Source organism: Salvelinus namaycush, chromosome 3 (assembly GCF_016432855.1).
Source record: "Salvelinus namaycush isolate Seneca chromosome 3, SaNama_1.0, whole genome shotgun sequence".
NCBI lineage: Eukaryota > Metazoa > Chordata > Actinopteri > Salmoniformes > Salmonidae > Salvelinus > Salvelinus namaycush.
This window is the reverse complement of record NC_052309.1, coordinates 52,403,547-52,426,843: the sequence shown is the minus strand read 5'-3', so window position 1 is coordinate 52,426,843 and position 23,297 is coordinate 52,403,547. Positions and strand designations below refer to the sequence as shown.

General features: G+C 43.0%; 1 protein-coding gene across 1 annotated transcript in view; it reads left to right on the top strand.

Moving 5' to 3' along the window:
• Positions 1 to 807: 807 nt before the first annotated feature.
• The window catches only part of LOC120043907 (ubiquitin domain-containing protein 2-like), a 51,099-nt gene continuing 28,609 nt past the window's right edge, over positions 808 to 23,297 (top strand). Inside the window, exon 1 of the mRNA XM_038988510.1 lies at positions 808 to 897. Within this exon, the coding sequence (XP_038844438.1) occupies positions 828 to 897 (70 nt within the window). The 5' untranslated portion in view covers positions 808 to 827. The remainder of the gene's footprint in view (positions 898 to 23,297) is intronic.

Genomic DNA, 23,297 nt, shown 5'->3' with positions numbered 1-23,297 from the left:
AAATTATAGAATGATTTCCACTAGATAACACAGCCACAAAGGCAGAACAGCTTTCCCGATTTTGACAACAGATGCTGCTCTAGTTGGAGAAATCAATAGGAGATTATCACAACCAATCACAACACTGGCGGGTAAGTAATACTGTTTAACACTATCATTCCGCCAGATATATTATGGACATTTTCTGAAATTACAATGCAAAAATTTAAATAAGCACCTTTAATTCAATGGGCTCCCGTGTGGTGCAGGGGTCTAAGGCACTGCATCTCAGTGCAAGAGGCATCACTACAGTCCCTGGCTGAATCACATCTGGCTGTGATTGGGAGTCCCATAGGGCAGTGCACAATTGGCCTGGGTTTGGCTGGTGTAGGCTGTCATTGTAAATAAGAATGTGTTCTTAACTGACTTGCCTAGTTAAATATAAAAAGGGGGGAGGGTGTGCAATTATGATTATTTTTATTTTTTTACAGTAGAAGGGGAGGGTCATGTGAAAATATGTTTAAAAGTGGGGAGGTGTTTTTTTAATGACACCTGGAGTTGGACCTTATAGATAGAACCTGTTCTCATCTCAGTTACACTATGCTGAGTGGTTTCCCGAAGTCTTCTCCCTTGTCCTCCCCTCTCACCCGCCCATTCCTTACCTATATTTCTCCCTTTCTCAGTCCCCCTCTTTTCTTAGTGAGAAGCAGTCACCTTGTGATGTGTGCTCACTCCGCCTCTTCCCAGCTGATGCTCGCGCCCTGTCAATTTATTTTCTGAGATGAAGAGTTGAGGAAGGGGGAAAAGAAAGCAAGAGGGTCTGCGGGGGTAGCGCAGTTAAAACATCCATGGGTGGTTGTGTGGGCAGTCACCATGATTCTTCAGGCAGTCTAAACGAAAACTCTGACGGAACTGGAGGTAGGAAATAAGTTACATAACGTCGGGGTGGTATTTGGTCTATAGTTGGTGCTTTTTGGTACATGCCAATTTCATGCGTCTTGCCTCCCCATGTCTTCCTTTATTTCAGCCGCCTAGAACATCGTGGCGGCCACGACTATCAATCAGCTCGGATAGCCCATTTGGCCTCGCGCTAATAGCTTCATAGCTAGGCAACATTTTATGATCTTGAAAATGCCTACTGTTCGGTGTTAAATGACTGCCTTTGTCTGCTTTGAATGAAGGCGTTTGATGTTGTAGTTAGCCAGCCGGTTAGCATGCTAGCTAGCTATCTTGCTACATAATACGTTAAATGTGGGTCACCGTTTGGCACAAGAATGTATAAAATCACAATAGTAAACACAAACAATAATGCTTTGTTGTGTTCTCAGATGCATTTTTTTGCAATCCTGTAGCCTAATTCGGTTTCATTTTCATGCGTCTTTTCTTGGGGGTCGACATTCTAAAGTGGGGGAGCGTACAATTTTTATTCTCAACTAACGTTAACTGCAGGACTCAAGAGGATGGGGGAGTTGCACCAAAAACACCGGTGGTGGTGGGTCTAGATTTCGAGAGAACGCCACCGCTTGGCCCGTTTACGTCTCCGTTAATTGTACTTTATCGCTGTATTCAACAATAACCAATATCTGCATATCTCAGTGACGCATAGTTAATGGATATTATGTTGCCACCGTGTTCATTCATGTAGCACACTGTATCCAAGGCTTCGTGAATGAGAGACTGGTATTAATCTGCTGGTTGGTCTCCTACGACCCTCGGGTCCCAACTTCACGTTGTTATTTCCTCACCTAGTCGGGATTTCCTGTGTCTAATGTTGCATTTGTTGTTTTTGTTATGATTGTAACGTGGTTTGATTGAGCTTGTGGTTGCGGGGATGAGGCTTGTACAGGCACACAAAGAAGAAGTGTAAATGTTGTCTCCTTGCATAGATAAAAGGTATTGATCTTCTTCATGTTTGCATGGCACACCTAGGCAATGCACTTGTCCCTGGGGTGGGCCTCCCAATGCAACAGTGTCTTGGGATCACTGTGTTACCACATGTTATTAGGCCCACACTGTTATATTGCTATAACCAGGAAGCAACGTTTTAGCCTGGGTACCAGTTAGTTTAGCTAACATTTCACTCCTTGCCATGAGGAGTTGGCAAGAGTGCAGAAACAGACTGGCATGCACCCAGGCTAGTGACGTTTGTGTTGTAACCAAATGTACACTGCTGAACATTTGTGGAGCTAATGTAACTTGCAACTGTCAAGATTCTACATAATGATGTAAAGTAGAGCGAGATGAGGAGAGCAAGATAGGGATCCATCCAGGAAAAGGCTTAACCCAGGGGGGTTGTTCTATATGAATTCAATCACATTCTGACCGTACCCCTTTTGATTTGACGGAACCTTCCAAACATGTTTGTCCGTGGCAGAAGTGGTCAGAAAGTGACTTTTTGTACCCGAATGCCAAAACATTCAGGAAGTGGAGGTGCTCAAAGTTGACCTATTTTCCATGTCCCACCCTACCATGAGACATCAGTCTTAGTCACTGAAAAATATAAACAGTTGAGTTTTATATAATTGAAAGTTTACAAACAGGGTTGTCAAAATATTCTATGATTTCTTGAAACAGGTTTTTAAATAAATATCTAATTTTTTTAATTTAAAGGGTGCAATCGAGAGTAAAAACAACAACAAAGCCATCACTCTGCCACTAGTTTTGGTAAAAGAGCTGAGGGAGGGGCTTGAGAAATAAAACCACTCGTAGACCAAATTCGTAGACAGCTATGGATGTAAGGACTGACCATCCATGAGATCAAAATGATAGTTTTAACCATGTAGCAGAACGAGCTCTATTATAATGGCCTCTGGTACAATCTAATGCCTTGATTCCATCCTAAATACACAGCTAAAATATTGATTACTACTTGAACGACTTTATCTCCCAGATTGGTAAAAATGATTTGCGTTATTGAGTAGAACGATGTGACTTTTATCACTTAAAATGACTGAATTCAGTGTGGTGTTTTGGATATCGTCCAGGCCTATTTGATCATGACATTTTTTAACATTAAACCTGTCTTCTCTTGAGATTAAAGCCATATTTAGAGTTTTACTGCAAGATATGAATTGTCACAATGATGTTTGTTCTTCAAATTATGTATTTTATTGACTCTGCGGCTGTGGACACTTAGGGTAAGGAAACCAATTTGTAATTTGGGTTTACTATCCCTTTATCACTTTGGCCTGTCAATCAATCACTGTGGGTGGGATTGTCAGTGGAGGGGGCAGGATGTTTGAGTCAAAGTGGCATGTCTGAAACTCTATCAAATCAATCACTGTGGGTGGGACTTTGAGGGAAGGTGGTAGATTTGTAATCGAGTCAGAAAAACTAGTCCAATCTACTCTTTGAATTTCATTTATTGTGGCAAAAACCGAAGAAAAAAGGTTGTGTTCTGTCAAGTACACATGGATTCCCTGTTGAGAAACAATATAGAATTGCAGGAAAATGGTTTTAAAATTGCTAAAACAAGTCACTTTAGAAATCACTGGCAAGTCTCGACGTTGGCTTAGAATCCAAGGAAAATACAAACAAGATATTTGGTTTACTTGTCCCTATGCGATACAGTAACGGAGAAGGGCGACATCTTACGAGTTCCAACTTTGCTATAAAGTGACTTTTGTCTATCTTCACTTTTTTTTGTACAGTTCATACTATTATCACATATGACCGCCAAGCACTTCTCGACATCAGATCAACAGTTACTAACCTCAATTTCTACTTCAACTACAACTCGGCCTCAGCTGTTCCACTGTTCGTACCGGACCCTATTCCTTTGTTCCATGGACTACCAAAACGCTGCAGGCGTAGACAAGGTGGAGTCCTGGTGAAATTGAGGCGAAGAGCGAATCAAATGGCGTTCCCCTCAGTTATATTGGCAAATATGGAGACTCGACCGAAGCTTGTCCATCAGCGAGACTTGAAAAGTTGCAAAATTATGTCTTACTGAGATGTGGCTGGTTGATAACGCTATGCACGTAGTACTCAGTGGATTCTTCATGCAGCGACAGAATCGAACGGCAGCTTCGGGGAAGTTAAAAGGAGGTAGTGTTTTTTTATTTTCCTTCCCCCTCATAAATAGCAACTGGTGTTCTGCTTCAATTGTGAAAAATCTTGAGCTTTTGCTCACCTGATATAGAATACCACATGGTAAGCTGCAGACCTTTTTTTTAATCTACTAAGAGAGTTCTCATCTGTAATTATCACTGTTGTCTACATCCCTCCACAAGCCAACACCACTCTGGCACTCAACGAACTGTATGGGGCCATAAACAAACAAGAAACCGAGACTTTAACACGGGGAGACTTAAAACCGCCCTACTTCACTTCTACCAAGAAGTCTCCTGCGCCACTAGGGGCGCTAAAGACCACTTTTATTCTACCGGCAGAAGCGCATACAAGGCCCTCCCTCGTTCTCCCTTTGGAACATTTGACCATGACTCCATTTTCCTGCTTCCTGTTTACAAACAAAAGCTCAAACAGGAAGTACCAGTGATATGCTCAATACGGAAGTGGTCGGATGAAGCAGACGCGTGGCTTCAAGACTGTTTTGCTAGTACAGACTGGGATATGTTCTGGGATTCATCCGATTGCATTGAGGAGTTTACCACAGTAGTCACAGGCTTCATCAAAAAGTGCATAGACGATGTCATCCCCGCAGTGACTATAAGAACGTATCCACTCCAAAAACCATGGATTACAGGTAATATCCACACGGGGCTAAAGGCTAGAGCTACCGCTTACAAGTAATGGGACGAGGACGTATTCAAGAAAGCCCACTATGACCTCCGAGACATCAAACGTGCAAAAGGACAATATAGGAGGAAGGTCAAATCCTATTACACCGGCTCTGACGCTCGTCGTATGTGGCTGGGCTTGCATTCGATAACTGATTACAAAGGGAAACCCAGCCATGAGTTCTGCGTCACTGGGCAACTCCTAAATTCCTTTTATGCTCGCTTCGAGGAATATGACACTCTGCCTTGCGTGGAATGCCCCTGTTTTTCCGGATGACTATAATCTCTCTCTCTGTGGCCGATTTGTGAGCAAACCGTTTAAACAGGTTAACAATCACAAGGCTGAGACTGAATACCAAGGCCCTTTCTCAAAGCGTGCTCAGACCAGCTGGCAGGTGTCTTCATAGACATTTTCAATCTCTCCTTGTCTCAGTCTGTAATCCCAACACTTCAAGTTGACCGCCCTGTTCCCAAGAGGTCTAACTTAACCTGCTTAAATGACTATCGCCCTGTAGCCCTCACATCTGTAATGATGAAGCTTTGAAAGGCTGGTCATGACACACATCAACACCATCATCCCAGACACCCTGGGCTCACTCCCAATTTGCATACCGTCCCAACAGATCCACAGATGACGCAATCGCAATTGCACTTCACACCACCCTCTCCCACCGGAACAAGAGAGGAAATAACTGTGAGAATGCTGTTCATAGACTACAGCTCAGCGTTCAACACCATAGTCCCCTCAAGCTCATCACCAAGCTAGGGACCCTGGGACTGAACTAACTGGCTCCGAGACAGCTTCTACCCTCAACCCATAAGATTGCTAAATAGCCAGACTACTAAATAGTCTACTAATGGTACCCAAACTATCTTGCACTGACCCTACACACACTCTCACTAGACTATATACATATACACACACTACATTGACACTCCCACACAACCCCACACACATTCACTACATACGCACGCACACACACACACACACACACACACACACACGTATACAAACACACATGCATACACTTTTTTTATTTAATTCAGTTAACAAATTCTTATTTACAATGACAGCCTACCAAAAGGCAGAAGACCTCCTGCGGGGACGGGGGCTGGGATTTAAAGGTATTATAAAAAGACAAAACACACATCACGACAACACAACACTACATAAAGAGAGACCTAAGACAACAACACAGCAAGGCAGCAACACGTCAACACGGTAGCAAAATAACATGGTAGCAGCACAAAACATGGTACAAACATTATTGGGCACAGACAACAGCACAAAGGGCAAGAAGGTAGAGACAACAATACATCACGCAAAGCAGCTGCAACTGTCAGTATGAGTGATTGAGTCTTTGAATGAAGAGATTGAGATAAAACTGTCCAGTTTGAGTGTTTGTTGCAGCTCGTTCCAGTCGCTAGCTGCAGCGAACTGAAAAGACGAGCGACCCAGGGATGTGTGTGCTTTGGGGACCTTTAACAGAATGTGACTGGCAGAACGGGTGTTGGAGGATTAGGGCTGCAGATACGGGGGAGTGAGGCCTAAGAGGGTTTTATAAATAAGCATCAACCAGTGGGTCTTGCGATGGGTGTACAGAGATGACCAGTTTACAGAGGAGTATAGAGTGCAGTGATATTTCCTATAAGGAGCATTGGTGGCAAATCTGATGGCCGAATGGTAAAGAACATCTAGCCTCTCGAGAGCACCCTTACCTGCTGATCTATAAATTATGTCTATGTAATCTAGCATGGGTAGGATGGTCATTTGAATCAGGGATAGTTTGGCAGCTGGGGTGAAAGAGGAGCGATTTACGATAGAGGAAACCAAGTCTAGATTTAACTTTATCCTGCAGCTTTGATATGTGCTGAGAGAAGGACAGTGTACCGTCTAGCCATACTCCCAAGTACTTGTATGAGGTGACTACCTCAAGCTCTAATCCCTCAGAGGTAGTAATCACACCTGTGGGGAGAGGGGTATTTTTCTTACCAAACCACATGACCTTTGGTCTACTCCCTTGGTGACAGGCAGTGGCTGAGACAGCAGATTTTCTGACTTTATTCACTACACTCTTTGAGAGAGGTAGTTAGCGAACCAGGCCAAAGACCCCTCCGAGACACCAATACTCCGTAGCCGGCCCACAGAAATGGAATGGTCTACCGTATCAAAAGTTTGGCCAAGTCAATAAAAATAGCAGCACAACATTGCTTAGAATCAAGGGCAATGGTGACATCATTGAGGACCTTTACGGTTGCAGTGACGCATCCATAACCTGAGCGGAAACCAGATTGCATACCAGAGAGAATACTATAGACCTCAAGAAAGCCAGTCAGTTGATTATTGACAGGTTTTCCAACACTTTTTATAATGAGGGCAAAATAGAAATAGGCCTATAACAGTTAGGATCAGTTTGATCTTCCCCTTTTAAATAAAGGATGAACTGTGGCTGCCTTCCAAGTAATGGGAACCTCCCCAGAGAGGAGAGACAGGCTTGGTGACGATAGGGGCAGCAACCTTAAAGAAGAAAGGGTCTAAACCATCTGAGCCAGATGTTTTTTGGGGGTCAAGTTTCAGGAGCTCCTCTAGCACCTTGGACTCAGTGACTGCCTGCAGGGAGAAACTTTGTAGCGGGGCAGTGGAAAAAGCGGAAGAAGCATCGGGGATAGTCGCATTAGAAGGGGTGGGAGATGAGGGAATGTTGGACGGGCAAGGAGGCATGGCTGAATCAAATAGCAATCTTGACTTAATGAAGTGGTGATTAAAGAGCTCAGCCATGTGCTTCTTGTCAGTAATGACCACATCATCAACATTAAGGGACATGGGCAGCTGTGAGGAGGAGGGTTTATTCTCCAGGTCTTTAACCGTTTTCCAGAACTTCTTTAGGTTAGACCCACAGAGATAGAACTGCTCCTTAAGCATGTCCCAGTTTAGGTCACCTAGCAGGACAAATTCAGACTTAGTGTAAGGGGCCAGGAGAGAGCTTAGGGCAGGTAGGGTACATGCCGGTGCTGATGGAGGACAATAGCACCCAGCAACAGTCAACAAAGTGCTATTTGAAAGTTTTTAATACTTAAAACCAGCAATCAAATATTTGGGGTCAGACAGGGTGGAGACAACCGAGCACTGAAGGTGATCCTTGGTAAAGATTGTCGCTCCCCCACTTTTGGAAGATCTGTCTTACCAGAAAGGTTAACATCAGTATTCAAAACACTCTTCCTTAACCACGTCTCAGTAATGACTAACACATCTGGATTGGAGCTGTGAACCCACACTTTCAATTGATCCATTTTAGGTAATAAGCTTCTAGTGTTAACGTGCAGAAAATCCAGGCTTTTACGGGAGCAGAAATCAGTGAAGCACTAGTCAGAATTGGGGCTATCAACAGTAGGTGGGCCAGGGTGTACATGCACATTTCCAGATATAATCAACAGTGATACAATCAAGGCACGGCAGAGGACAGGGAGAGATCTGCAGTGCTGATTTATGACATCTGAATGTGCATCAGGTGGCAACAAGATCATATTGTATAGCAATTACATCATGTAACATGAATACAATGCCGGCGAGAGGTGTTTAGAATGGGATGGGAGGCCAAATGTCTGTGTAACCAATAGAGAGTCAGAGTCCCGAGTGTGGGAACAAACAGTCTTTCCCACGGTTGGGTAAAGAAAGTTCGTGATCAACAAAGCTTTCAGGAGTCTTGAGGCAAATGGCAAAATGCACAATAAATAAATAAAATGTATAACGACTTGGGGCTAGCTTGAGACCCACTTTTACACTCATTTGCTGCTGCTACTCTGTTCTACTCTTATCTATCACTTTACCCTGCCTTCATGTACATATCTACCTCAAATACCTTGTACCTTTGCACATTGATCTGGTACTTTCTGTATATAGCTCCATTCTTGTGTATTTTATTTCTTGTTAATATTTTATTATTTTAACTCTGCATGGTTGAGGAGCACTCGTAAGCAAGCTTTTCACCGTAAAGTCTACACCAGTTCTATTTGGCATGTGACAAATACAATTTGGTTAGATTTTTTTTTTAACTACGTTGTATGATTTATGAATAGCAAAGGCAGAGTCACAGTTCACACTATTGTTGAGGAACTCTGGTTGGCTGAGCAAGGCACCCTGGTGTGTGTGTGTGTGTGTGTTGTGAGGTGAAACCAGAGCCACCTGCCAGTGCTGCATTTTGTGTGTGTGGGATCTCCAGACCTCCTCACGCCATCCCTGCCTCACCTGTGCGGCCCAGTCATCATTGCGACAAGGTTGTGTGGAAAATATACAGCCAGTGAAATAGAACTCTGGTGTATTTGTAATCCCCCTCGGCCTGTTGCACAGACCGGGACAGGGGAACAGACCGGGACAGGGGAACAGACCGGGACAGGGGAACAGACCGGGACAGGAGACGTTATTGCTGGTCATAATAATCAGTAGTCGGGAGAGCAAGAAGATACAAACCCCTCATGTACCACTACCAACATCCTGTGTTACTGTTATCATGACCCACAGCAGCTATGACCTGACCGGAGTCATATTCTATATCGATATCTCCATATATGGCTATCTAAGACCATACAGACAGGATTTATGTTAGGTGTATCTCAGTCTGTCATTTATAGAGCCATGAGCTGTCCTGTACTTGTCACACTGGCAGGCATGTTAGTCCCCAGGTGTCCTCCTGACTGCCCTCATACTATCATATCATAGTGGGACTGGGGCTAAATTCAGTTGCAAGACTGGAGGGACAATGAGTATTGAAAACCATGCCAAGATGAAGTGCTGTAATGAGGGACGAGCTATCCACATTTCCTCAGTGCTCTTAAATGGTGACTGTATTTATTTGAATTACTCTGTGTTGAGTCTGGCATTTCAGGGTGGGGTTTGATCTAGGGTTGAGCGGTATCCAGATTTTCATACGGTTTCTGTACCATACGGTATTACCGGAAGTGCACACAAGGGGTGCTATTTCTTTTAACACACAAAACAATTTAGGCAACAGGGATTTTTAACCAAGAAGCTTGATCTTGCCATATAGCCACTTGGCTAGCAAGTTAGCAAACCAAATTCATAGCTGAAGCCCTGAGCTGGATGCAATTTATTTGGCACATCTTAAATGGTTATCTTATATTGGGCCCCACCCCCAAAAAAGACACTGATTTTACGGTATTGAAAATCATACTGTTGGTGTGTCTAAATACCTGGGTATATGGTATATCGCCCAAGCCTAGTATTCAGACCCATTGACTTTTTCCACACTTTGTTACGTTACAGCCTTATTCTAAAAATGTATTAAATAGTTTCCCCCCCCTTTATTAATCTACACACAATACCCCATAATGACAAACCAAAAACAGGGTTTCAGAAATGTTTGAAAATGTATAATTTTTTTGTTGTTGAAATGATAGCACATTTTACAAGTATTCAGACCCCCTTTTTTCGCCCCAATTTCGATCTTGTCTCATCACTGCAACACCCCAACGGGCTCGGGAGAGGCGATGGTGGAGTCATGCAACCTCCGAAACATGACCCGCTAACCGCGCTCCTTAAAACCTGCCAGCTTAACCCGGAAGCCAGCCGCACCAATGTGTCGGAGGAAACACCGTTCAACTGGCGCCCTGGTCAGCCTGCAGGCACTCGGCCCACCATAAGGAGTCGCTAGGGCGCGACGAGCCAAGTAAAGCCCAAACCCTCCCCTAACCCGGACGACGCTGGGCGAATTGTGCGCTGTCCTATGGGACTCCCGGCCACGGCCGGCTGTGGCACAGTCCGGGAATGAACCCCGGTCTGTAGTAATGCCTTAGACCACTGCGCCACTCGGGAGGCCCTGATGCTACAAGCTTGGCACACCTGTATATGGGGAGTTTCTCCCATTCTTCTCTGCAGATCTTCTCAAGCTCTGTCAAGGTGGATGGGGAGCACCGCTATTTTCAGGTCTCTCCAGAGATGTTTGATCGGGCTCAAGTCCAGACTCTGGCTGGGCCATTCAATGACATTCAGAGACTTGTCCCGAAGCGACTCCTGCGTTGTCTTGGCTGTGTGCTTAGTGTCGTTGTCCTGTTGGAAGGTGAACCTTCACCCCAGTCTGACGTCCAGAGCGCTCTGGAGCAGGTTTTCATCAAGGATCTCTCTGTACTTTGCTCCGTTCATCTTTTTCTTTCCCAGTCGATGCCGCTGAAAAACATCGCCACAGGCTCATTGTCCACCCTCCCTCCCAGAAGCCCAGAAGGGATGAGAGATCCAAGCCAATGGTTTCGTAGCTGCTGAACGCCGCAGCACACACACTGCTGAATGTATATATTTTTTTCTCTTGCTTTGTTTTCTCTTTTCCATATTATGTCTATCTCTGATAAGCTACCCAGGAAAGGGCTTAAAATAGCCCATATTAATATATGTAGCCTTAGAAATAAGGTTCATGAAATCAATAACTTTCTAACATCAGATAACATTCATATATTAGCCATTTCAGAGACTCACTTAGATAACTCATTTGATGATACAGCAGTAGCAATATAACATCTATATAAGAGACATAAATGCTTATGGGGGAGGTGTTGCTGTATATATTCAGAGCCACATCCCTGTAATGCTTAGAGAAGATCATGTGTTATTAAAGTGTTGTGGTTGCAGGTTCACTTGGCACATCTAAAGCCTTTTATTTTTGGGTGTTGCTATAGGCCACCAAGTGCTAACAGTCAGTATCTAAGTAATGTGTGAAATGCTTGATAGTATGTGATGTAAACCAAGAGGTCTCCTTTCTTGGGGGCCAGAATATTGACGGGTTTTCATCAAGCTGTCCGCTCAAGAGAGGAAGCTTCTCACTGTAACCAGTGCTTGTAATCTAGTTCAGGTTATTAATCAAACTACCAGGGTGTTTACAAACACTACAGGAGCAAGATCATCCACATGTATCGATCACATTTGTAGAATACTTTGTTCTAAATCTGTACCCGTACCCATTGGATGCAGTTATCACAATTTAGTGACTATATCAAGGAAAGCCAAAGATAATACAAAAGATTTTGCCCTGACTTTTATGTGGGGATGATGTTAAAAATATTTGTTGCTCTGATGTGATTAATCACGAGCATCCAGATGCTGCACTTGAGAAATTTATGAAATGCTTCTTCCAATTATTGAGAAACATGCACCTGTTAAGAAACTGACTGTTAGAACTATTAAGGCTCCATGGATTCATGAGAAATAGAAAAACTGTTTGTTGACAGATGGGGCAAAAGGAGTGGCTAAGTCTGGCTGGCGCTCTGACTGGCTGACTGGCTGACTTACTGCAAATTGAGAAATGATGTGACTAAACTGTATTATGAATCCAAGATGAATGATAGAAAAACAACTTTGGAGTACTTTAAATGAAATTATTGGAAAAATCAAATTGAACTCCATCGTTCATCGAATCAGATGGCTTATTCATCACAAAACCATTTGATGTTGCCAATTATTTTTAATGATTACGTCATTGGCAAAGTGGGCAAACATTGAGCCATTGTATTCATGCATTAAAAAAAGAAGAAAAGCATTGCAAGTTTTAATTTTGTAAAGTTAGTGTGGGAGAAGTGGAGAAAGTGTTATCGATCAATAATGACAACTTAGATGGAAAGCTACTGAGGATGGTAGGAATGGCTATAGTCAGTTATCTGTCATATCTGTAATTTGAGCCTAGAGGAAAGTCTTTGTCCTCAGGCCTGGAGGGAAGCCAAAGTAATTCCGCTAACCAAGAGTGGTAAAGCGGCCTTTACTGGTCCTAACAGCAGACCTATAAGCTCGATGCCAGCTCTTGAAAAAGTTGTTTGTCCAAATACAATGCTATTTCTCTGTAAACAAATTAACAGACTTTCAGCATGCTTATGGAGAAGGGCACTCAACATGTACTGCACTGACACAAATGACTGATGATTGGTTGAAATACATTTTTAAAAAGAAGATTGTGGGAGCTGTATTGTTAGATTTCAGTGCAGCCTTTGATATTATTGACCGTAACCTGTTGTTGAAAAAACAAGTGTTATGGCTTTTCAACCTCAGCTCTGAATCCAAGATATGGCAATCTATCTAATAGAACTGAGGGTTTTCTTTAATGGATGCTTCTCTAATATCAAACATGTAAAGTGTGGTGTACTGCAGGGCAGCTCTCTAGGCCTTCCACTCTCTTTTTTTCTATTTTTACCAATGACCTACCACTGGCATTAAACAAAGCATGTGTTTCTATGTATGCTGATGATTCAAGCATATACCCATCAGCAACCACAGCTAATGAAGTCACTGAAACCCTTAACGCTGACTATAAATACTATGCATGCCAGTCTCTCTTCTTTAAGAGTTGAGGTGAGACTGAATGCATCACTTCCTTTTATAAGAAACATTGTTGAAAATCCCAAATTGTTTGCATAGTCAACTTACACACAGCTCTGACACACACACTTACCCCACCAGACATGCCACCAGAGGTCTTTTCACAGTCCCCAAATCCAGAACAAATTCAAGAAAGCATACAGTATTAGATGTTATTGCATGGAACTCCGTTCCATCTCATATTGGTCAAGTGAACAGCAAACTTGGTTTAAAAAAACAGATAAACCAACACCTCGTGGCACAACGCCTCACGGTAGACACTGCCTTTTTGAAAAAAAAAATGTAGTTCTGTCCTTGAGCTGTTGTCTATTAATGTTTTGTGTGGACCCCAGGAAGAGTAGCTGCTGCTTTTCCAACAGCTAATGGGGATCCTAATAAAATACCAAAATACAGCATGATGTTGCCACCACCGTGCTTCACCGTAGGGATGGTGCCAGGTGTCCTCCGGACGTGACGCTGGCATTCAGGCCAAAGAGTTCAATCTTGGTTTCATCAGACCAGAGAATCTTGTTTCTCATGGTTTGAGAGTCCTTTAGGTGCCTTTTGGCAAACTCCAAGCGGGCTGTCATGTGCCTTTTACTGAGGTGAGTGTCGTGTCTGTGACTATCATTAAATGTGTAGACTGTTATTTATATCAAATCAGTTCTCTAGGTTTAATTATTACGTGATTAATCATGTAAACATGAATTAACTAGGCAGTCGGGGCACCACGGAAAATGTTAAGATTAACGTTATAATTTTCCGAATATAACTCTTCAGATATTTTAATACCTATTAGTCTCATTCCAAACGTCGTAAAATAATTGGTTATCTGCACAAACCCTAGTTAACCCTAGTTAATGAATCAGCAATAGACAAATTGGCGTAATTATTTATTTACTAACTATCTAAATAATCACAGAAATACATCAAACAAACTGTAGATATTGGTTACTAACAATGATAAAGTCCCTAGTGGGCTAAGCTGATATGAAGGCTTGGTAGACAAAGGAAAGGGGTAGGGACAGAGAGAGTGGGAAAGACAAAATGGAATCACTACACACAGTCTATAATTATATTAATTGAAATGCTAATCCTTTGCCCATGAACGGCCGCTCATTCTGAAAGAAATTGCAATGTACATATTTATGCCTGGATGTCGTTGGTGTCTCTCCGTTAAACACTCGATCGTCCTGTAGATTTCATCAGAGTCTCTGGTTAACTTTCCCAGAAGTCACAATGTCTTTTGTGGTTGTAGGTGGTTAGAATGGATACTTCAGAGTATCTTTCGGAAATATTCTCATAGAATAGATGCTTCGGCGGATGTCGGTATTCTCGTTCTAGACTTACGTAATTTCTATCTGCAGACTAGTAATTATACGTCTAAGATTTGCTCTTATTCTGTAGTGATCGATAGTCTCAGAGTTTAACCATTTCCAGCTGTGTAGCCAAACTACAGCTGTATGGTCTCTGTGGCCTATAGAATTGTAGCCATTCCATCGTGGGGATTCTGTCCTCGTGTTCTCTGACTTCTTAACCATTCAAAACGTCCGGCTTACCTTGGGTCTCTGGCATGAAATGTAAATTTCATCACGGGTGGTTACTTCAGAGTAGAAAAGGGCGGTTCCATGACGCCGACGTAATGTCTATGCTCACGTGGGCTTGGCCATTGATTTGGTTAACTTTATATGAAAACCTTCTAAGCAAGAGTATGGGTTAACATCACATTACATATTTTCACAAATGGGTTCATGTTTAATCACATACGTTTCACAATATTTAGATGTAAACCTGACAGCTGGGAAATACAGATATACAGTTATGTGTGTTTCCTGTCCTTCATGAGATCACCAAATGAAACACACTTGTCGTAACTGTCCCTTAAGTGTCCACGGACCATTCTCAAAAGTAGGAGTATTGTTTAGTTCTCCCATTTTGGGGATTAGGAGTTTTGAACAAAATAAGGTCTTTGTTCTGGTAGACTCTCTCAATACTGCATGGCAGTTTCTACCAAATATTCATGACCTGTCATTAAACTGTGGAGAGAGAGAGGCCCCCCCCCCCCCCCCCCCCCCCCCCCCCATGATCCTCCTCCCCAGGGCACTTCATGACATGAGGCTTCCGTCTGGCCACTCTACCATAAAGGCCTGATTGGTGGAGTGCTGCAGAGATGGGATAACCTTCCAGAAGGTCAACCATCTCCACAGAGGAACTCTGGTGCTAGGTCAGAGGGACCATCGGGTTCTTGGTCACCTCCCACCTCACAAGGCCTTTCTCCCCTGATTCCTCAGTTTGGCCGGGCGGCCAGCTCTAGGAAGAAAGAGTCTTGGTGGTTCCAAACTTCCATTTAAGAATGATGGAGGCCACCGTGTTCTTGGGGACCTTCAATGCTGTAAACATTTGTTGGTACCCTTCGCCAGATCTGTGCCTCGACACAATCCTGACTTTGAGCTCTACGGACAATTCCTTGAACCTCATGGCTTGGTTTTTGCTCTGACATGCACTGTCAACAGTGGGACCTTTTTATAGACAAGTGTGTGTGCCTTTCCAAATCATGTCTAATCAATAGAATTTACCACAGGTGGACACCAAGTTGTAGAACCATCTCAAAGATGATCAATCGAAACAGGACGCACCTCTGCTCAATTTCGAGTGTCATAGCAAAGGGTCTTGAATATTTATGTGAAAAGGTATTTGTTTATTTTTTTAAATCAATGTACTAAAATATCTAAACCTGGTTACGCTTTGTCATTAGGGGGTATTGTGTGTAGATTGATAAAATTTGGGAAAAGGGGTCTGAATACTTTCCGAATGCGCTGTAGGCTTGGGCGGTATACCATATGGGCTTGTACAGTAAACAGGGATGTTTGACGGTACCGTCGGTCTGGTTTTTCAATACCGTTAGAACCGTTTGTAATCTATTACATTTACATTTTTATTTTATTTATGTGCGCTGTTTGCTAAATCGCATCACAGCAATGTGAGTGAGGGTCATAGACCAAATGAGAAAGGGGAACCCAGGGATTTAATGGCGGTGATTTTCCTGAAGGCAATAACAGCAAAATAATACATCAAATAAGCGCTCCCACCTCAGGGACCACCCTCTGACCTATGCACAGTTAGGGACCACGAGCGCTGGGGCAGGGCCCTCATCACCGCTTTCGCCAACCCCATCTACATCACAGCTGACAATTGTAAACAATTAAATACAAAAAGCACAGCACCCGGTGGAAGAAGTGCACAGACGCTGTTACCAAATAGGCATATACACTGCTCAAAAAAATAAAGGGAACACTTAAACAACACAATGTAACTCCAAGTCAATCACACTTCTGTGAAATCAAACTGTCCACTTAGGAAGCAACACTGATTGCATCCTCCAGCATGACCGGTTTGGCGGTGGGTCAGTCTTGGTGTGGGGTGGCATTTCTTTGGGGGCCGCACAGCCCTCCATGTGCTCGCCAGAGGTAGCCTGACTGCCATTAGGTACCGAGATGAGATCCTCAGACCCCTTGTGAGACCATATGCTGGTGCGGTTGGCCCTGGGTTCCTCCTAATGCAAGACAATGCTAGACCTCATGTAGCTGGAGTGTGTCAGCAGTTCCTGCAAGAGGAAGGCATTGATGCTATGGACTGGCCCGCCTGTTCCCCAGACCTGAATCCAATTGAGCACATCTGGGACATCATGTCTCGCTCCATCCACCAACGCCACGTTGCACCACAGACTGTCCAGGAGTTGGCGGATGCTTTAGTCCAGGTCTGGGAGGAGATCCCTCAGGAGACCATCCGCCACCTCATCTGGAGCATGCCCAGGCGTTGTAGGGAGGTCATACAGGCATGTGGAGGCCACACACACTACTGAGCCTCATTTTGACTTGTTTTAAGGACATTACATCAAAGTTGGATCAGCCTGTAGTGTGGTTTTCCACTTTAATTTTGAGTGTGACTCCAAATCCAGACCTCCATGGGTTGATAAATTTGATTTCCATTGATAATTCTTGTGTGATTTTGTTGTCAGCACATTCAACTATGTAAAGAAAAGTATTTCATAAGAATATTTCATTCATTCAGATCTAGGATGTGTTATTTTAGTGTTCCCTTTATTTTTTTGAGCAGTGTATAACAACATAAATGGTTTCGATCTAAACGGTGGGAAAGAAAGCCTTCAAGGACATAATCCACACATTAGGCCCGTAGGCTACGAGCTGCCTCGGAGGAAATGTGTGGTTCTCATGAAAGCAGTTTTAAAATGTCTGTAGCAAATTGAGTTACAAAATCATGATGCATCTGCAAAAATCAACTATCATTCTGAGTACTAAGATGTGTAGTTTTTGGGAAAGTGTCTTATTTTAAATAAATTTTATATTTTCACCCCAAATTCTCATTCACAAAATGCGTCCGGATTAAATTCTCGGTTCATTTTATCAAACAAGGTGGTGGGTGACGCGCCAATAGCCTGCCTACAGTTGACCATTGACGGGTTGGTTGTTTAACTATGGGGCAAAACTGACTGGGATGGCTTAGATTGTTGACATGTTAACTACGTCATCTCCAATGTTTATTGAAAACATAAGCTTGCACAATGAGCACTTGTCTCTCAAATACATCATTACAGTTCTTGGTTAGCTAAGTAGCAGTTTTTTTTGCCATATTAGTATAGAAGTGACATCAGTCAAAAGACCTCAAAACAAGACATGGTATCAAGAACAAGATAACACTAGCTGAAATGAGCCACCTACTATTCCCCACATGGCAGCTTCTTGTCATTGCTGCTAGCTATCTGACCACCCAGACTCACAACACACGGACTTCTGCACCATTGAAAGCGTGCGCATCGTTTTCGTGACGACGTCATCTAACCCGTCTATAGCCTACGCACTCAAATGGTGGGCGCGCTTTAATTACGATTTGAGATTGAGAAATGAAAAAATAGCTATTTTTAATCGTGGCCCAAACAGTTTTTCACACGCGATTGCATTTAGAATTGTTATTTGATTGCACAATGAGTGCACATACAAAAGCAGGTTTCACTCAAGTGAGGAGCTGCTCTCGCGCTGTCTGACATTTGATAGGCCATTCTTCTCCTCAAACTAGGCTCTGTATGCTGTGTGCGTGTGATAAATAGGATACATGACGACTCACGAAAATAAGCACGAGCCAATTTAATTCCACTAAATTATGCAAATTAACCTATTGGCCAGTCAAATGTATTTTCGGCGGCTAACCGATTTTAACAGTTAACCGTTAACTTTTATTCACCCATGTTTAGGGATGTTAACTCAATCTTTATTTTTTTATATTTTTTTGCAGGAACTTAAGGTAATGTGAGATGTCCACAGACAGTGTTTTTTAATTTTTTTTACACAATAAATATTATTGAATGTAAATAACTATACTGAACAAAAATATAAACGCAACATGTAAAATGTTGGTCCCATGTTTCATAAGCTGAAATAAAAGATCCCAAACATGTTCAATACTCACAAAAAGCTTATTTCTTTCAAATTTTGTGCACACATTTATTTATATCCCTGTTAGTGAGTATTTCTCCTTTGCCAAGATAATCCATCCACCTGACAGGGAGTGTGGAATTGCTGCTGACTGCAGGAATGCATGCTGACTGCAGGAATGTCCACCAGAGCTGTTGCCAGATAAAATTGTTAATTTCTCTACCATAAGCCGCCTCCAACGTTTTTAGGGAATTTGGTAGTACGTCCAACCGGCCTCACAACCGCAGACCACGTGTAACCACGCCAGCCCAGGACCTCCACATCCGGCTTCTTCACCTACGGGATCGTCTGAGACCAAGCACCCGGACAGCTGATGAAACTGAGAAGTATTTCTGTCTGTAAGAATGCCCCTTTGTGGGGGAAAAAAATATTATGATTGGCTGGGCCTGGCTCCCCAGTGGGTGGACCTATGGCTTTCCATGCCCACCAATGACTACACCCCTGCCCAGTCATGTGAAATCCATAGATTACGGCTTAATTTCCTTATATGAACCGTAACTCAGTAAAATCAATGAAATTGTTGCATGTTTTATTTTGTTTGTTTAGTATAGATTGATTATCCTCACCCACACAGGAGCTGGGATTTAATTAGAGCTTATTACAGATGCTTCTCAATTGGAATTTTGGTCAAAATTCAATTCACATGTTCTAATCCTGCAAAAACATATCTAATTCAGTGGGTCATGGCACAGTAACTGCACAGCATATTCTTTTAGTACTTCTTGTGTTTCAGTAATGATACATCCATTGCATATGATCAGAAGCTGTTCTGTTGTTCAGGGTTTAGATGTCTGTGGTAGTGTCGACATTTCTACTATTGAGCGGGCCATCTTGCGTCCTCTAGGAGGGTGTTCATTCCGTCCATGCTAGGGAGCACAGATGTTGGCCGGGTCTATTTTAAGTGGAACACAATGTATTTAGTCTAAACCACATGCTTTTATCTCCATGACACACTGGTGTCTAACAGTAATTGCTCTTTACACCTGCCAGGCCCAATGTGAATGGTGGTTTACCCCATCTCTCTGATCTCTACAGCTCCCTAGGCCCTAGTACCTCCTTCACTACACCAGTCAGTCAGTCAGTCTTACATCCCGTGGCCTCAGATACTCTTTACAGGCATGTTACGTCAGGGCCCTCTTAAGGTCACAGACTGTTCCCATATGGGCCCCTGCTGTGTATTAGAGGTGTTGTTAACCTGTGTTTATTGAGTCCAGCCCATGCCCCATGCAGCTGTATCTCTGTCCATACTGTTTAGATGGTTTTGTTGTGATCGGTACTCTATGTTCCAGCCTGGTGGTCCGGGGTGGAGGGCTATGCCTGCTCTGCCCAGGGTGACTAACAGCTAGGGTTGCACATTTTGGGGAATATTCAGAGGTGGAAACTTTCCGTGGGAATTAACGGGAACACATGGGAATTAACGGAAATATATGCTAATTAATATTAATACCATTTAAATTTAGATGTTTTTTGCATTGGATACATTTACCATATCATATGGAGACAAACATAAACCTTTTACCTTATCATAAGTAGACATAATTGCAAATTATTAAATCCTTCCAATAGAAATAACAAAAACTAATTAAAAGAGTTGACTCTTCACATGGGATGATTTCACTGAACAACAAAAGAAAGGGAATATTGAATAATACCCAATGATCCATCGCATCTCCCAAAAAACGTTTTCAACATACATCTGTGAAATAATAGTCTAGAAACTATAGCTTTGGTTGTCTTCCTCTCAGGCTTCCACGTCTTCTCCCTGGACCTCCTCAATATCCACCTCTTGAACATCAGACTCTGAGGCCTCATCTTCACTGTCACTTTCCAACCTAGTTGAGGATGGCTCGTTGTCAGGCTCAAAAAGCCTCAAATTTGCCCGGGTGGCCACCAATTTTTCAACCCTTGTATTGGTCAGCCTGTGTGTGTGTGAATGTGTGTGTGTGTGTGTTTGTTTCCAAACAAGGACCAGTTGAGGTGGCTGATGAGGTGGCCGCTCTGAGGTGGCTGATGTTGGTGGGATTTGGAGGATGATGGAGGCAACGGGGGAAAGCGCCTCAGATCCACAAAGTCCCTTCCACCAGGTGGCTGATGAGATATGTTGGCCCGACTGCCATATTGCATCTCCATCCCAAAGCCCTTGCTTGGAAGTGTACTTCGCCAGACTGCCAAGAACCTTGCCCTCATCCAGGCCAAGGTGGCGAGACACAGTAGTGATGACACCATAGGCCTTGTTGATCTCTGAACCAGACAGGATGCTCTTGCCAGCATACTTGGGGTCCAAAATGTACGCTGTGGTGTGTATGGGCTTCAGGCAGAAATCTTGGCGCTTTTTGATGTATTTCAGAACTGCAGTTTCCTCTGCTTGGAGCAACAGTGAAGTGGGCAGGGCAGTATGGATTTCTTATTTTACATTTGCAAGCAGAGTCTGAACATCAGACAGGATGGCATTGTCTCCCTCAATCCGTGCAATGGCTACTGCAATAGGTTTCAGGCTGCTTACCACTCTCCCAAAATACATCATCCAGGAGGATCCTCTTGATAGGGCTCTTGGCAGACTGTGATCGGCAGGCTGAGATCGGCAGACTGATATGGCCATTTCTTGGAGAGACTCCTTCCCCTCCAGGAGACTGTCAAACATGATGACAACAACACCTCAACGGGTGTTGCTGGGCAACTTCAATGTGGTGCTCTTATTCTTCTCACTTTGCTTGGTGAGGTAGATTGCTGCTGTAACTTGATGACCATTCACATACCTAACCATTTCCTTGGCTCTCTTGTAGTGTGTATCCATTGTTTTCAGTGCCATGATGTCCTTGAGGAGCAGATTCAATGCATGAGCAGCACAGCCAATGGGTGTGATGTGAGGGTAGGACTCCTCCACTTTAGACCAAGCAGCCTTCATGTTCGCAGCATTGTCTGTCACCAGTGCAAATACCTTCTGTGATCTAAGGTCATTGACTGCCTTCAGCTCATCTGAAATGTAGAGACCGGTGTGTCTGTTGTCCCTCGTGTCTCTGCTCTTGTAGAATACTGGTTGAGGGGTGGAGATGATGTAGTTAATTATTCCTTGCCCACGAATGTTTGACCACCCATCAGGGATGATTGCAATAGTCTGCTTTCTCTATCATTTGCTTGACCTTCTGTTGAACTCTGCATCCAGCAAACGAGTAGATAAAGCATGTCTGGTTGGAGGGGTGTATGCTGGGCGAAGAACATTCAGAAATCTCTTCCAATACACATTGCCTATGAGGATCAGAGGTGAACCAGTTGCATACACAGCTCGAGCATCATTTCTCTGGCTACATTGCTTCATTGAGTCAAAACTTCTGATTCCAGGAGGACCATGAGCTGTTGCTATCGATAAGGTGTCTGATTCATAATTTTCACCTCGAATAGAAGTAGAGGGACTTTTGTCAGATGTTGCTTGTTGTGAGTGCTGAGGGAACTTTATGCACTTGGCCAGATGATTCTGTATCTTTGTTGCATTCTTCACACAGATTTGGCACAGTATTTGCAAATGTACACAGCTTTTAGATGCAGTGAAATGTCTCCACACATCAGATGGTGCCCGTGGCATTTTCCTGTAAAGATTAGGAAAATGTAGTAAAAAACCCCAACTACAATTACATGTACAGATGAATAGTTAAGCAGATAGATTAAACAACTCCTTTGTAAGATAAATGTTTTCAAATGAAACGCGTATGGAAACGGGTGAATTAACACTCCTTAGTTAGCAGGCTCAAGCAAGCTAAAACTAACTAGCTGAAATTAAGTTAGAAATGATTTAAACACACTTTGCTGGTGGGTACTATTTACTAGTTAACAAAAAATCATGTTATGTCATAGAAAAAATATATTCACCCCACCCAATATTGTAATCAAAACTTACCAGATATCATGTATAGTTGAAGTCGGAAGTTTACATACTTAGGTTGGAGTCATTAAAACTCCTTTTTCAACCACTCCACACATTTCTTGATAAAAAAGTATAGTTTTGGCAAGTCGGTTAGGACATCTACTTTGTGCATGACACGTAATGTTTCCAACAATTGTTTACAGACAGATTATTTCACTTATAATTCACTGCATCACAATTCCAGTGGGTCAGAAGTTTACATACACTAAATTGACTGCCTTTAAACAGCTTGGAAAATTCCAGAAAATATTATGGCTTTAGAAGCTTTTGATAGGCTAATTGACATCATTTGAGTCAATTGGAAGTGTACCAATGGAAGTATTTGAAGGCCTACCTTCAAACTCAGTGCCTCTTTGCTTGACATCATGGGAAAATCAAAAGAAAGCAGCCAAGACCTCAGGAAAAAAATGGTAGATCTCCACAAGTCTGGTACATCCTGAAGAGCAATTTCCAAACGCCTGGTACCATGTTCATCTGTACAAACAATAGTACGCAAGTATAAACACCATGGGACCACGACGCTGTCATACCGCTCAGGAAGGAGACGCGTTCTGTCTTCTAGAGATAAACGTACTTTGGTGCGGAAGGTGCAAATCAATCCCAGAACAACAGCAAAGGACCTTGTGAAGATACTGGAGGAAACGGGTGCAAAGTATCTATATCCACAGTAAAACGAGTCCTATATTGACATAACCTGAATGGTCGCTCAGCAAGGAAGAAGACACTGCTCCAAAACCGGCATAAAAAAGCCAGACTACGGATTGCAACTGCACATGGGGACAAAGATCGTATTTTTTGGA